This window comes from Sparus aurata, chromosome 17 (genome assembly GCF_900880675.1).
Source record: "Sparus aurata chromosome 17, fSpaAur1.1, whole genome shotgun sequence".
Taxonomy (NCBI): domain Eukaryota; kingdom Metazoa; phylum Chordata; class Actinopteri; order Spariformes; family Sparidae; genus Sparus; species Sparus aurata.
Window position 1 is genome coordinate 35,690,054 of NC_044203.1, and position 14,109 is coordinate 35,704,162.

At 43.4% G+C, this 14,109-nt stretch overlaps 1 protein-coding gene and 1 long non-coding RNA gene across 2 annotated transcripts; one reads left to right on the forward strand and one right to left on the reverse strand.

Annotated features, from left to right (window-relative positions):
- Positions 1-1,285: 1,285 nt before the first annotated feature.
- Positions 1,286-12,497, forward strand: nes (nestin). The gene is made up of 4 exons (XM_030395105.1): positions 1,286-2,242; positions 4,197-4,321; positions 7,417-7,490; positions 8,957-12,497. Exons 1-4 carry the CDS (start codon positions 1,412-1,414, stop codon positions 11,809-11,811), a joined length of 3,885 nt encoding a protein of 1,294 aa, XP_030250965.1. The 5' UTR covers positions 1,286-1,411; the 3' UTR covers positions 11,812-12,497.
- On the reverse strand, positions 4,239-5,113 carry LOC115568057 (uncharacterized). The gene is made up of 3 exons (XR_003981324.1): positions 4,999-5,113; positions 4,832-4,885; positions 4,239-4,326 (listed from the first exon to the last, which is right to left on the reverse strand). It is a non-coding gene; the product is annotated as an uncharacterized LOC115568057 (long non-coding RNA).
- Positions 12,498-14,109: the final 1,612 nt, after the last annotated feature.

Here is a 14,109-nt window from a genome sequence, read left to right on the forward strand (position 1 = left end):
ATTAGTACACAATATTACATCATCATTTATTTATTGGTTTCATATTTTGTATTATTATTAATAGTATCGTAAACCTAGAAACATAACCAGTAACCAAAGCTGCCGCATGAATGTAGTGGAGTAAAAAGTAGAATATATGCGTAAGAGCAGTCGGAGAAAATGGAAATAATCAAGCACAAGAACATCAGAATTATATGTTTTTTTGTTTCTTTTACAAAAATAAAGGAATAATAATTAATACAATTAAAATATAAAATGTCTAAGAAGAAAGAAAACTGCCTAAAAACTCTCCAGAGGTTTGAGAAGTGGCAGCAAAAGAGACATAACTTGATATAAAACACCCGTCAGTGACACAGTTATAACGAATCAGATGAGGTCGCACTGACACATTAATTAATGGAGTGTGCACATACTTAAGAACAGTAACTTGAGTAAATGTACTTTTGTTATGCACTGAGTACTGACAGCTTATTGCAGTGTTGAGAGATGTCCACTAGATGGAGTTGGTGAGGTCAAGAGGCTCCACACTTGAATTTCCTTCATCCTGCAGATACTGTAAGTTGGTTTTGGCAAATGTTACTTCACACTTTGCGTTATTTAGTTTCATCATCAAGCAGTTTCTGAACGTGCATCGAGCTCCGGTGGAGTTATCTGTGACTGCTCTGAAGATGTTGTGATACTCATGACACGTTTACAGTCAAAAACAGGATGTTAGAAACTTAAATGTTGTGTAATCAGTGAGGTGACTGTCGTGTTTTATTCTTTCAGGTCTCATGTTGCTGCTGATCACGTGACACCGTTAGACAGGTTCTGCTCTGGCCTCCAGTCCAGTGTGTCATATTTCATTTCTGTGTTTAAAATCACTACTGTTCTGGTTTAGGAAATAAAATACATCTCTGCAAGGACGTGCACAAGGCTGAGCTCCCTTTCCGCTATTGAGGAAAAACTCTGATAATAAAAAATGGTTTTATTTCTGCTGTTGTGGCTTCAGAAACACCAGCACCCATTATTGCTTCAGTTAAGTCGCCTATCATCAGAACTTCAATGGAAAGGCCTCCCCGGGACACAGAGATGGAGCTTCAGTGGTGAAAGAGTTAACCTTGGATATTACATCACTGGCTCTCTCTGCCCTTTCCCATCTCCTCCACCCCTCCACCTCATCTCTCCCTCTCCATCCCTCCTCCTCTCCTCCCCTCAGCCTTCAGTCTCCTCCCTCTCCATCCCGCCTCCCTCCCCCCCTCGTCCATGTGCCCGGCCCCTTCATTAACTCCAGTATGAAAGGGAAGCCTCTTGCTGGCAGTCACACTCCCAGAGCCTCACAGGAGCCTCACTCAAGACCCAAACATCCTGACTCAGGCCTCAGTTGGCTGCCAAATCATAATCAGGCCTCACTTTGCCAAATCTCTCTGACATGGAGCTCCACAGCCTGCATAAAAGCCTTCACCACAGCCACCTGGGCGAGGAGAAGCACCAGATGCTGAACCTGAACCGACGGCTGGAGACCTACCTGAGCCGGGTGAAGCACCTGGAGGAGGAAAATGCTCTGCTTGCAAAAGAGATCCAAGCTCTTAGACGGAGCAACCATGGAGCCTCGTCACGGAGGAAGGGCCTGGAGGAAGAGCTGCGGCAGGCGAGGCTGGAGGTGGATGCAGCCTGGAGGGACAGGGTCGACACAGAGCAGGAGGTCAGGAAGCTGACCGAGGAGCTCCAAGCTGTGGACCAGCTGAGGCTGAAGGAGGCTCAGGCCCAGGCGGAGGCTAAGATGAAGGTGCAGCAGAGCAGGAAGGAGCTGGAGGAGGAGCAGAGGGCACAGATGTGGCTCAGGGAGAAGGTCAACCAGCTGGAGCACGAGATGAGCCACCTGATTCAGACCCACCAGGAGGACGTGGCCCACATTGAGGCCACTTTGACCCACTCCAGAGCCACAGCGCCACCCACACTGGCTCAGAGGGCCTACCACACATCAAACCTCCTTCAGGTGGAAGAGGAGTACTCGCAGAGGGCCACCAGGGCATGGCAGGAGGCAGCACAGGCCTACCAGGGGCAGTTAACTCGCCTGGAGGAGTCACTTTACCAGGCCAGGAGCCGTTTAACCCAAGTGGGTCAGGAGAAGAGCGAGAGCCAGCTGAAGCTCCGAGCCCTGGAGAAAGAGATCGCCTCAGCTCAGGACGTCCGGCTGCATCTGGAGAAGAGCGTCGCCCAGCGGGGACACGAATACAGCCAGGAGATCCAGAGACTGCAGGTGAGAGCCGTATCTACCTTTATAGCTCCTGTATGAATCATGAGCCCCACACTTGTTGGACCTAGGTCTTGAAAAAAAATGATGGTCACCATTCGTGGCTAAACGTTTTACATTGAAATATCTAAAAATGCCGAAACTACAATAACCAGACTTTGCTTTTTATTTCGTTGAGTCATTTGATTGAAACATGTTCAAATCTAGAGAAACACTTTATTTTATTCAAGATAACGGAGCGTTTCATTCGGTCGCCTGTCGCTTTAACTTCCAGGAGAGTCGAAGAGGAATGTTACGTAACGAAACGTGACATTACCATTATATATATTACATTATTCATTTTGAACATTTGTTTAACAATCAACAGTGAGGACAACAACTCCCATGATCCCACACTTCACCCCTCAAAATGACATACTGTGCCTTTAACATGTCTAGACGTTTCATAACAGAGCTCATTGTGGGTTTTCTGTGGGCTTAGAAAAACTGTTTTTAGCAAATCAGGAACTTCTGTCGTGTGAATGCAAAGATCACAAAGTCGCACGCTGTTGCTCAGGGAACTACACTACCCTCAGTGTCCGATGTGACTGATAAAGCTTCAAGTGGCACAAATAGACAGCGTCTAAAATGATGAAATGACAAACCGCAGGGGGAATGTGGACAGATGATGATCAGCATCTGCACAACTGAGGTCAGTGAGACAAAATGGAGTCGAGGGAAGTTTATTTATAAAACAGCGTTCAGACACACGTCAGTACAAAGTTCTTTACAGGAGCAGAGAGACACGTTAGAAATAAGATATTAAAGGGGAAAAAGAAAAGTTTTCTTGGTTTATTAAATCATTATGAAGTAAAAATGGATCCAATACTTTGGTCGTCTGTAAATTAAATCCCTAAAGATTATGAACGCTGATGGATGATCGCTGTTGTAGATAAATCTGTCAATTAATTTCTCATTTCATTGATTAGTTGTCTGGCCTTTCAAAATGTCGATCAGTGTTTCCTGAAGCCCAAGATGACGTTCACAATGGTTTTTTTGTCCACAACCCAAAGATATTCAGCTTACTGTCACAGAGCAAAGAAACCAGAAAATATTCACAAAATTTGGACTTTTTCTCCAAATTCAAAATAATTTGCAATTATTTTAAATCATATAATCAATCAATAATTTCAGCTCTACTCGCACCATTTCTGTTAGCTGTCATGTCTCTATTATGGACAAATTAAGCTGTCATGTCTCTATTATGGACAAATTAAATGAATAAACTCAACTTTCGTGTGTTTTTGGAAACAATAAAAGCAATAAAACAACATGGAAAACTGGTGAAATCTTGAATCAAAAGACTGAAAACAAGAATATAAATAGTAAAAGATTAATAGGTTTTGAGCCAACAGTTTAAGCGGATATTTTACAAATTTTCTAAATATCTTATTTGCTGCCAAACACTCAGGTCAGTTTGTAAAAGTCCAGATTTTTCAAGCGAAGGCTTTAAAGAGCATTTGTGAGTTGCTCTCTCACCCCGGGAGGCTTTCCCTCCCCTCATTTAATATTCTGATGGAAAGAAAACATTTGGCTGTGAAAGAGACGGAGCGACTACATATTTATAGGCTGAGTCTGGTGGGATTAGTTCAGGGTCACGGTGGAGTCAGAGAGGTGAAGCACCCGAAATGGAGCACTTATGAGGACAAAGCTGCGTTCTCCCAGTGTGGTCCTGGACGACCAGCAACCAGAAGAGTGCTGACGTGCAAGTCAATAAAAAGAAGAGTTAACTTTGTTGTATCAGAATTAAGTTGATATAAAAATAAAACCCCTCTGCAGATGTGTGAAACAGATGTTTGACCAACACACTGAACGTGACCAACAGTAGCACAGAGAGTGTTAATGTTTACCCTCGCTGTCAGGCTTTCATACCTTTTTTTAAACCGCTTCCTTTTCCTCTTTCACTTCCTGTTTTTGGCAGGAGCACTTGGAGGGCCTGGAGGCGGAGAGAGAGGAGCTGGGCCAGCAGATCCACCGCCTGGTCCTGGAGAACCGCGGCCTCCTGCAGACGAAGACGTCTCTGAACCTGGAGGTGGCGACGTACAGGTATGCTGCACCAGCGGAGGGTTTAAAGGAAAAATACACCCAAAATAAAAGTCATTAAGTCATCACTTCCTTCCTCCGTGCAGATAGATAGAAAGTCAGGGAAAGTTTCATAAACCGCAAAACATTTCTGGGGCTTCACAGCAAAACAGTGTTCTCCTAAATAAATGAAGTAACCGGAGACTTTAAAAGACTCGAGTCAAGCATGCTAACGCTTTTAGCTTAGCAGCTACAGTGAAGCTATCTTGTGTTTTTGCTGTGGTTGTTTTCAACAGCTACGTCAGCAACAATGTTTCACTATGAAGCTCCAAAATGTTTTGCTTTGCCCGTCTTTGAATTACATAACAGTGTTATGGTCTATGTTGAGGTCTCACCTGTAACTCCACCAGGCAAGATCGCTGCAGCACCCTCATGAATTAACACATCATGCCAGCCTGACATTAACTTTGTACGATGCATTATCTACTGTACGTTAGCAGTTAAACATTTAGTACAGCACCATGTCCAATTTACCTGTAGCCATGAATCTTCCCTGTATGAGCTCCAACCTGGCCGGGGTTCCTCTGTCTGACAAAGTAACAAATCAATCGCCATTCAGAGTGAGAAAACGGTTGGACACAATGATTTGGATTCATTAGCGGCAGCCTATGAGAGGGGACTATTTTCCTCAGGTGACTTACACTTCGTTTGGTGAAATAGCTTCTAATGTCTTCCACCTTTCTTTTCTTGCCCGACATCCTCGGACGTGTGTGTCGACCTCCTCTCGTCAGCACTGGCAAAGCCTGCAAGTGAAACAATTTTGACAGCCTACAGGGAGCTCAGCAAATCAAAAAACACACCTGTCTCAAAGACTATTTGGGAGGAGGTGCTGAAGTGGGAAAGGATTTAACCCTTTGTGTGCTGCATGAGGCGCATTTGTTTTACTTAAACCTTAAAATTGGTGTGGACATTTCAGCCATCGTTTGAGATTGGTATGGACACGTCTGTACAGTTCAAACGCAATTCTACCTCTATGTTTAATAGATCACCTGCTATATTTGTTTCCGAGGCATCCAAAAGGAAACTGTTTGATGGAAACGTTAGAACAGGATACAGAGGTGACAGACGATCAACGGGTTAAAAATATCCAATATAACTACTGTCATTGAAACGGCAGATGTATTGATGTAGGTTTGTGTTTTAGAAGTCAACCTTTGTGTTTACTTGTCATGACAGGGAGTCTTTTCATGAATTGTATGAAAGTAGAAACTTTGGCGTCACGCTGTGAAACATTAAAGCCTTCAAACTTCACCAGAGTGGAAGATGTGAGGATCCTACCTGATGTCAGACAGGTGTGGGCGTGAGTCGCATCACATGTTGACTTCAGGATGCTAAAAGTCAAACACAGAGGCAAGTTTTTAAATGTTTGCTGAAAGTCGTCTCTTTCTCAAACGACCCCACGAGCATCCAGCTGAGCTCTCGTCACGACTGATTGAGTTAATCAGCCTTCACTCTTCAATCTGCGTGAGAGGCTGGAAAATAAAAGAGGCGTCCGAAGCGACCGCAGCCGTCTGGACTAAAGGTCGCCTCATTGAAACAGCAGCCTCTGATGTCTCCATCATGGAGCTCTATAGTGGAGAATCCTTTCTGCTGCTGCCCCCCTCCTCACAATATTGACCCTCACCCCTCAGATTTATGAGCTGTGGGAGTCTAGAGTAACAGCAGAGGGGGAGGAACAACTGGAGGACACATTTCAAGGTCAATAACTACACATGAAACTTGATATTTTAATCAAACAGGATCTTTGAAGAGGGAAAAAATTTAATTCAGTCACTATCCTCAAGCTTTTCAGCTGAATTAGCTGGAGACGTCTCGAGATCTCTAAAACCGAGCAGCTCTCAGCAGCTGAGGAGTTGATTTTGAGTGAGTAGAGGTTCAATGACATCGTCTTTCGATGCATTGTTGAAACAGCCTGGAACAGTTTCACCTAAAGGTTAAAATGAGTACTCGCTAATTCTTCCGTAGAACACAGAATTTGGCTGAGTTAAAGTTTCCATGCTTCCATCACATAGGTACCTTCTCCTGTTCAGTTGTTTGAAGAAGAAGCTAATTTCTGGTCTGGTGTTGGGGTGTCTATTTCTGCGAAACCACAGAGAAGTTTAAACCGGATGTTTCTTTATATTGTTTAGGTTGAATATCTGTTTTACCTCAACACTGTGATTAAACTTGGTTTGGTTGAAATACCTGCTTTCGTCACCACGGTGAAAGACTTCCTGTGGAAAATAACCGGTTTTGGTCGCCACAAAAAACACTTGAAATGTTTGCAGCTGTAATTAAAAAATACTCTGAATGGAAATATCTCCAGGTGTTCAAGTGTTGTGACTCGAGCTCCGGTCGTCTGTTTGGCAGACTTGTTGGATGTTGGATGGCGATTAAGCAAAGAATCTGAAAGCTATATGCTAACTTTGGTAGGAATGTCAACCTTGGACATATCCGCTGTTGGTAGAAACGGTTACTGCTAACATAATATCCTGGTGACCGAGCTGAATCTTCAGGGGTTTGGAGATGTGTTAGCGTATGAAAGTGGAGGACAGCGGCCGTTGGTGGCAAATGCATCATCTAACAACCCACTGAGCCGTCTGAACACGGCAAAGAGGCCTGAATTTTCCTTTTAGGGTAAAATGTTCCTTTTTAAAATGAAATAAACTGCTGCTAATTATTCAAGTATGTGTCGGAATGCAGACTGGTGCGCTCCACATGTGTGAGCTCACACAGTGGTATTAGTGCTGCATGGGCTGCTCATAATATCTGCTGTCATTATGTGTGTGTGCATGAAGGAACACACACATGTGTGTGTGTGTGTGGGGGGAATTGATGGCAGAGGTCTGTGCGCTGCAGATGGCTCCTCAATGGCGAGGCTTTACCTTCATTACCATAACAACAGACCTCAGTCTGCTCCTGCTGCTCAGGAGCAACACAAGTCGGCCTCCTCTCCTCCTCCCACCCACCGCATCACGTCGGCGTTCACACATTCGTATCTCATCCTAATTATAAAACATCCGAATCTCCTCGTGTTGTAACAGGATGTGACCCGCTCCTCTTGTTGTCTGTCTCTGCAGAGCTCTGCTGGACAGCGAAAACCTCAGAGGAGACGTCTCGTTGTTGAAGCAGCCAAGAAACATTTCCATCACAGGTAATTAAAGTAAACAGTGTTAACAACAGCAGCAGCGTGTCGGTGACTTCAATGAATCTCAATATGTTGCATAAATCCTCTCCTTTCTCTCCGCTCTCCTTGGTGTGGGTATAATATCACTTAGTCTGACTAAAAGCCCCTGAGAGTGGGCGACATGTTTGATACTATTTGTAATCGCATTAGTCTAACTGGGGAGGGTGTGTGTGTGTGTGTGTGTGTGTGTGTGTGTGTGTGTGTGTGTGTAGAGGGGTGGGCTTCTCTGGAGCAGCTGAGGTCGGCACTTTGGGTCCTGTAATGTAAGCCACCTCAGACAGTCCCCAAAGGTTATTGAGCCGTATGGCGCTGCTTTCCAGTAACTTAGACAGCAGCGAAAGGAAATGACGATCAATATTTCCCCATTAGTGTCCAGCCTCCATTCAGAACATATGTATTAATAATGCTTTGGGGAGGCAGGTCCTCCACAGGAGCTCTGTCAAGTTAAGATTACTAACGATGAATTGAAATACTAGTCCGTGCTGTGTGGGGATATCAGATAACTCACGGCTCACAGTTGCAGCTAGTTTAAAGCTATTTTTCATTGCTATTCGTCATGTTTCACCCAGTTTAGTTGATTAAAAGTCAAATAATTCAATCTTAGAAACAGTTTGACTAGAAATTGATTGCAACCAATTGAGCTTTTGCTAGTTAGGACAAAGACTCACTGTGGGAGTGAGTCCTTAAACCTGGAAATAAGGTTTTTGCTCATTCAAAGTCAAATCAGTCTTTGGTTAAATGCCTGAAATAACGTCTCTTTTGTTCTACAATGTAAAATAGGACAGTTAATAGCCCGTGTTTGAAATATTAAATATTTATGTGTCTTTAAAAAGAGGCTCGCTAACTACCAAGTAGATAAATTAGTTGTTGTCAGACATTAAATGTCATCATGCTAAACACGTTGAGTGGTGCACCTTCAAGTGTTTTTTCAGTGTTATTCCCATGTTGTAGCCACAGCTCCAGTCTCCCTTTACTACACTGTGTTTTCCTTCTGCTGAATTATAAATAAAGTGTATCTAAAGATCTTTTATGTTGAAGCCATCATGATGTCATTAACTCGCTCTCGCTTTGGGACAGCATCACCTGGTATTCTGGCAATCTGCACACATCAATCAATGACAGTAAAATATTGTTTGTATTCTGACACACTAGATGCACAATTGGGGGAACATATTAGGCATTTTTTAAAATGTCAGATAGCTCACCACTCACATTTTAGTCCTGGCTTATCTCTATTTATTTTTTAGTTTCTGAACATCTTGTTTTAGTCATGGAAAAAAAAATTTTTCATCCTAGTTTTCACTAACGAAATCAAGGATTCACTACATTTGCCAGAACTGCTGACTGACAACTGAAGACATCAATGCGAGTCATTATTATTACAGTAGCTTAGTTCATTGTGTATTCATGAGCTCGTCTCTTGTCCTCCACAGATGCAGTCTTCAGTCCTCGAGGGGTTAAAACAAATTACCAGCCCCAGCTGTCCGCTATCTACAAGACCACTTCCCTCTCATCTGTCCGCGGTATGAAAGGAACAGGGCCAACGTCAATAACTACTACACCGGTGTGGAGTAGAAAACCTGTCACCCTCACTGAAACTCCAAAGACTTACACGAAACCTGCATATGAAGACACAACAAAATCAGCAACACAGGAAACCCCTTACCCAAAAATACTGCAGGATGGAGCTGTTGAGAGTTTCAGACCGCAGGAGGTTCATGAGAAAGTCACCTACGCTGAGCCCCTTTCACCTCCTAATGAGGAGGAGGTGCTCGTTCAAACATCAGAGGACAAAGAAGGTCAAGAGGATTGGAGCAATGTTGGTGTTGAACATCCTGAGGAAAGACCAGCTGAGTCAATTATCAGCTGTCAGGTTGAGTCTGGCCTCAGCGCCGAGCCGTCCTTCAGCGATGAGGTGAATCAGCAGCAGTTTACGACACCGAATCTTACACCATACCATGTCAAAATGACAGAGGAGTCCTGTGATTTCGCAGATGAAACCGATAAGGATGTGCCTTTTGAAATACCTGCTGAGAAAGAAGATGCGCAAGAGCCAAATGCTCCAATTGATGCATGGGGAGAGAAAGAGTCCAAAGGCCAAGAAGTCGAGCATGTCCAAGAGGAAGCCTCAGACTCCAAAACTGAGGCGGTACTTGAACAGAACTTTGAATCCAGGACAAGCAGTCCAGTGTCTGAATATGAGCCTGAAGAGAGCTCGTTGAACAAGGCGACAGACCTCAGCAAAGATGAGAACATCGTAAAGGAAGATGCAGCTGAGACAACACAAGAAATAAACAGTGCCGAGCAAGAAGTCGGAACAAGTGAGACGGATGCTGAGGAAAGGCTGTACCCCGATGGAGAAGAGATGGATACCTGGGACAGTGTGATTGAAAGGAAGGTTGATCTGAACACATATGTTGGCGTGAACAAAGATGAAGAAAAACAGCATGCTGAACCGGAGGAGGATATTTCAGCAAGAGGACAAGAGCCTCAAAAGAGAGAAATCAAGCAACCGTCTGCTGCAAATATACAGCAAGATGATAAAATGGCCTCTTCACTAATGGAAGCACAAGTAGGTGATGAAGGACATCATGCTGATCAAGAGCATGTGCAGCTTCCTAACAATGAAGAAGACGATGAAGAGGAGGATTCTCAGAATGTCTCCGTGTCGTGGAGGACCGAGCTGGAGAGCGACAGCTACGCTCTGGACAACACGCTCGCCGACACTCGTCCTCTGATCCGATACAAAAGTGACGAGACCGACGCAAATACTCAGGCGTCACACATGGACGAGAGCGAGTCGAGCGAAGGTGAACAGGAAAAGAAGATCGGAGAGACGGGAACTGGGACGTGGAGCGAAGGCAAGACAAAGAAATCTGGAACAATGGAAGATCTGTGTGAAGAAGGTGAAGGGGAAGCATTGGATGAGGAATATGATCTGGGATATATTCATACCGAGGAAAGGGATGTTGGCCACGGTATGACTGAAAGTGAGCGTGATACACCGGAGAATGAAACAGCAAGTGCAGAAGAAATCAGAAATGTCAGCGAGGGACATTCGGATGAAGAAACCGAAGAACTTAACAAACCTGTGGTACCTTCAAATGTTGACTACGATGAGGAGTTAGAGATTGACCGACTTGTGGAACAGGAATTAGAAAACTTGGCCACAGACAGCTACAGTGTTCACTTCGCACAGCAGAAAGTCAGTATGAGCGAGAAGATGTCTGTCGAGGAAATGACTGAGCAAGAAGAGGCTGGAAAAACGGAAACAGAGGACACATCTTCTTGTGCTGATCAACCATCTGAGAACCAAAATTTAAATGGTACGTCTGTTGTAATGCCTCAAACTGACACTGTGGGTGACGAAGGAGTCCAGGATGAAGATCAAGAAGCTCCAGAGAAAAGAGAGGAAGAGGTTGAACACAATGAATCCATGGTGACACATGCCGATGTAACCGAAGATCACTCCAGCTTTAGTGACTTCATCAGCAGGCCTGATGTGGAAGAAATCAGCAACACAGAGGAACCAAATTCTGCATTCCAGGTAGCAGCAGATCAGGAAAACCTGCAGGATGTGTCCGTCCCCACTGAGGTGAAAGAGGTTGTACCACTGGAAGCATCAAGCGTCAAGTCATCAAGTTCTCAAGAACATCTTGTTGAGGAAGTTGCGGGCTGTCAGGAAGTTCAAGAAACAGAAGCGGAATGGGAAGTCCTAAAGAACCCAAGTGAGGAGCGTGAAAGCGAACATCAGAATCAAGACGTTGAGGATAATTTGCCTGAATCAGCTGAAAAGTATCTCCAAGATGACGGAGGCTCTGATGAAGGCGCTATGACGCCGAAAGAGGAGCAGGGTGACATCTCCCCTGATAATGTCCCCGAAGAAAACGATATCTTTGGTGTGAAGGACTCAACAGAAGTATTGAACACAAACGGCAAAGACAACGGCCTACATGGTTTCTTCAGCTCTGGTGTGAAGAACGACTTCTGGATGTCCTCCCTGGAGACCGGTGCCACCTTTCAGCCAGATAATCCCAGTAATGAAGCAGCTGAGCAAACCAATCAGAATCTAGGGTTTGCTGACAATATGGTTTGGGGGGATTTGGAAAACCCCAATGTGGTTAACTGGAACTCCAGGCTGGATATTGACTCGTCATCTAAAGCCCTGGTCGCTAAGAAGGAGCAGGAGCATTCGGAGGTGAAGCAGGTGTTGAAGGGGGAGCTGGTTCATTCTGAGGAGTCTGAAGCTGAGGGTGAATCCTGGTCGTCGGGGGAGGAAGCGGTTTAATAAAGTAGAGAGAAATTTGAGTTCAACCAGTTTAGATTCAATCAATGTTAGTCTGATGAAAGTTCTGATAATACATTTACTTTAAAAACCAAAGTCGTGCCTTGGTGCGCACCTCAGTGACGCTAACCGCCAACGTGCCAACAAAGAGACTGAACACCTGCCTTGTTTCTTTACACCGACGTATCTGACTAACCGTTTCTATTCTACTCTGATTGTTGAAGCTCTTCAGTCTTTTAAGTGTGCATGTTATAGAGGAGGGGGGTTGAGTATTGTGCATGAGGAAGCGGCATGAGGACAGAACAAAGAATGTCATTTGAAAGTCAGAGTGTTTATTGATTGCTGCCTAATCTGATTTCACTGACTGATGGAAATCAATGAGACCAGAAGGGACGGATTCGTAGAAAGAGCTGCTAACTTCTCTGTGTAATAAACAGACAACTATTGTTCCCTCTGGTGACTCATCTCATTTCCCTGGACAACATATTTGCATGTTTTTACGAGTGTTGAATGAATGACTGGTTGTAAAAGGTTTATGATGAACGTAGCCAATTTGGATAAGCAAATTGTTGTGCTTCTATTTGGTTGTCGTGTATTAAACAAACGTTTTATTTCATCCATAAAGTTTTTGCTGCGGTACATTAACAGTCTGAAATAAAGTAGATACATGATGTGCCTGAGTTTGAAAATGTCTTGTTTATTTGCACAGTGCAAACACAAATCGACTTTACCAATATAGCTATAAAATATTTAATGTTATATTTATTGAAACTCTTTTAGACTAAACTAATAACTAATACAGCCCACTTACGACTAAATAATATTTCAGTGCTAGTGTTTACATTTCTGGTTAGCATCCTGTTAGCGTTTCTTAAATGAACACCTATTTTAATGAGTTGCTGAGATGCAAAATGGCGCCAGGATCCCAACTGACTTGATCCTGCATCTTTTAGCATTTTTATCTCATAAAAACAAAAAAGCATAAACAGTGATTTATATCATGATTTATTTAAAAAGGTCCAATATGTAAGAATTTTTCACCTGTTAAAAAATAATTTTCAGAACAAAGCAAGAAATGCTGCCAACAGTAGCTGCCATTAGCTAGTTAGCTCAATGTAGCCATGTAGCTAGCAGTCCAGATGTGAGCTTGGAGCACTAGCGGTTAGCATGCTAACTTCAGTAGTTATCTCTTGAGCATAATACTGCACTCTGTTGATCATTTTAGCCCCTTTTTAATGTTTTTTAATGTTTTAATGCACCTTTAACTCTACATTTTTTGCCCAACGTTGGCTTTACAACTCTATAACCAAGAAACAGAACCTGTTAGCTGTGATCTAAATGTAGGCTAACTTAAACAAAGCTTACTGTTTAACAATCGTCATATCACAGTTCATAGTGTATCAGGAGGCAGTGGTGCTCATACAGTGTTTGTCCACAGGGGTCGCCAAAAACAACAACAAGAAAAGTTCTTTATTGCTGCTTTAGGTAAATAGAAATAGTGCAGGGCTGAATACATGAACTCTGACAGTCTTATACAGGAGTGTTTAATGCCATGATATTGATTAAGGAAAGGTATCATTAAATTTTACAATGTTTTAACCTGTAAAGAACAAAATCGTTTCATATAATTTATGGATATATGAATTTATATATATATCCAAGAGAGAGTCTTTTAACTTGTGAACAATGTGAAATGTGTCAAGCATTTGTGGTGCGCATTAAAATCCAGAGTTAATTTTCCCATAATAAATTAATAATTAATGAATATTTACTCAGAGCCATTCGACATCAGTACTTTTCAGGAAATGTTCCTGGAAAACTGTCAAAAAGTTGGATCCATAAATTAAATATCACCAGGGCAGTTATAGAATCATGTCAACACATTTGGTAACAAATAACAAGAAGTGGTTGACTGAGTTGGTTTGTGACAATTCATCTGACAGTTCTCTAAAATAAAAACATATTTTGACTCCGGTTGCATCGGTGAGACGAGGTCAAGAAACAACCAGCTGCCTGCTGCCTTCCAGCAACATCCATCTCTGCTTCCTTTGGGGTTGTCATTGAGGAAGGCTGTGTGTTTGTGTGTTTGTGTGTTTGTGTGTTTGTGTGCCTGGACTTGGCAGCATCCTGACTGACCTCAAAGCAGGCGAACTAACAAAGCAGCACCGAGGCCCTCCACAAGCAAACAGCCGTCCCACGAGACTGCCGAGGAAAAAAAAAAAAAAGTACTGAAGAGGGAACAATGTGTGACCTCACCTCCTCCGCCTCCCTCACCCCCACCGCTGCACTCCCTCCTCCCCC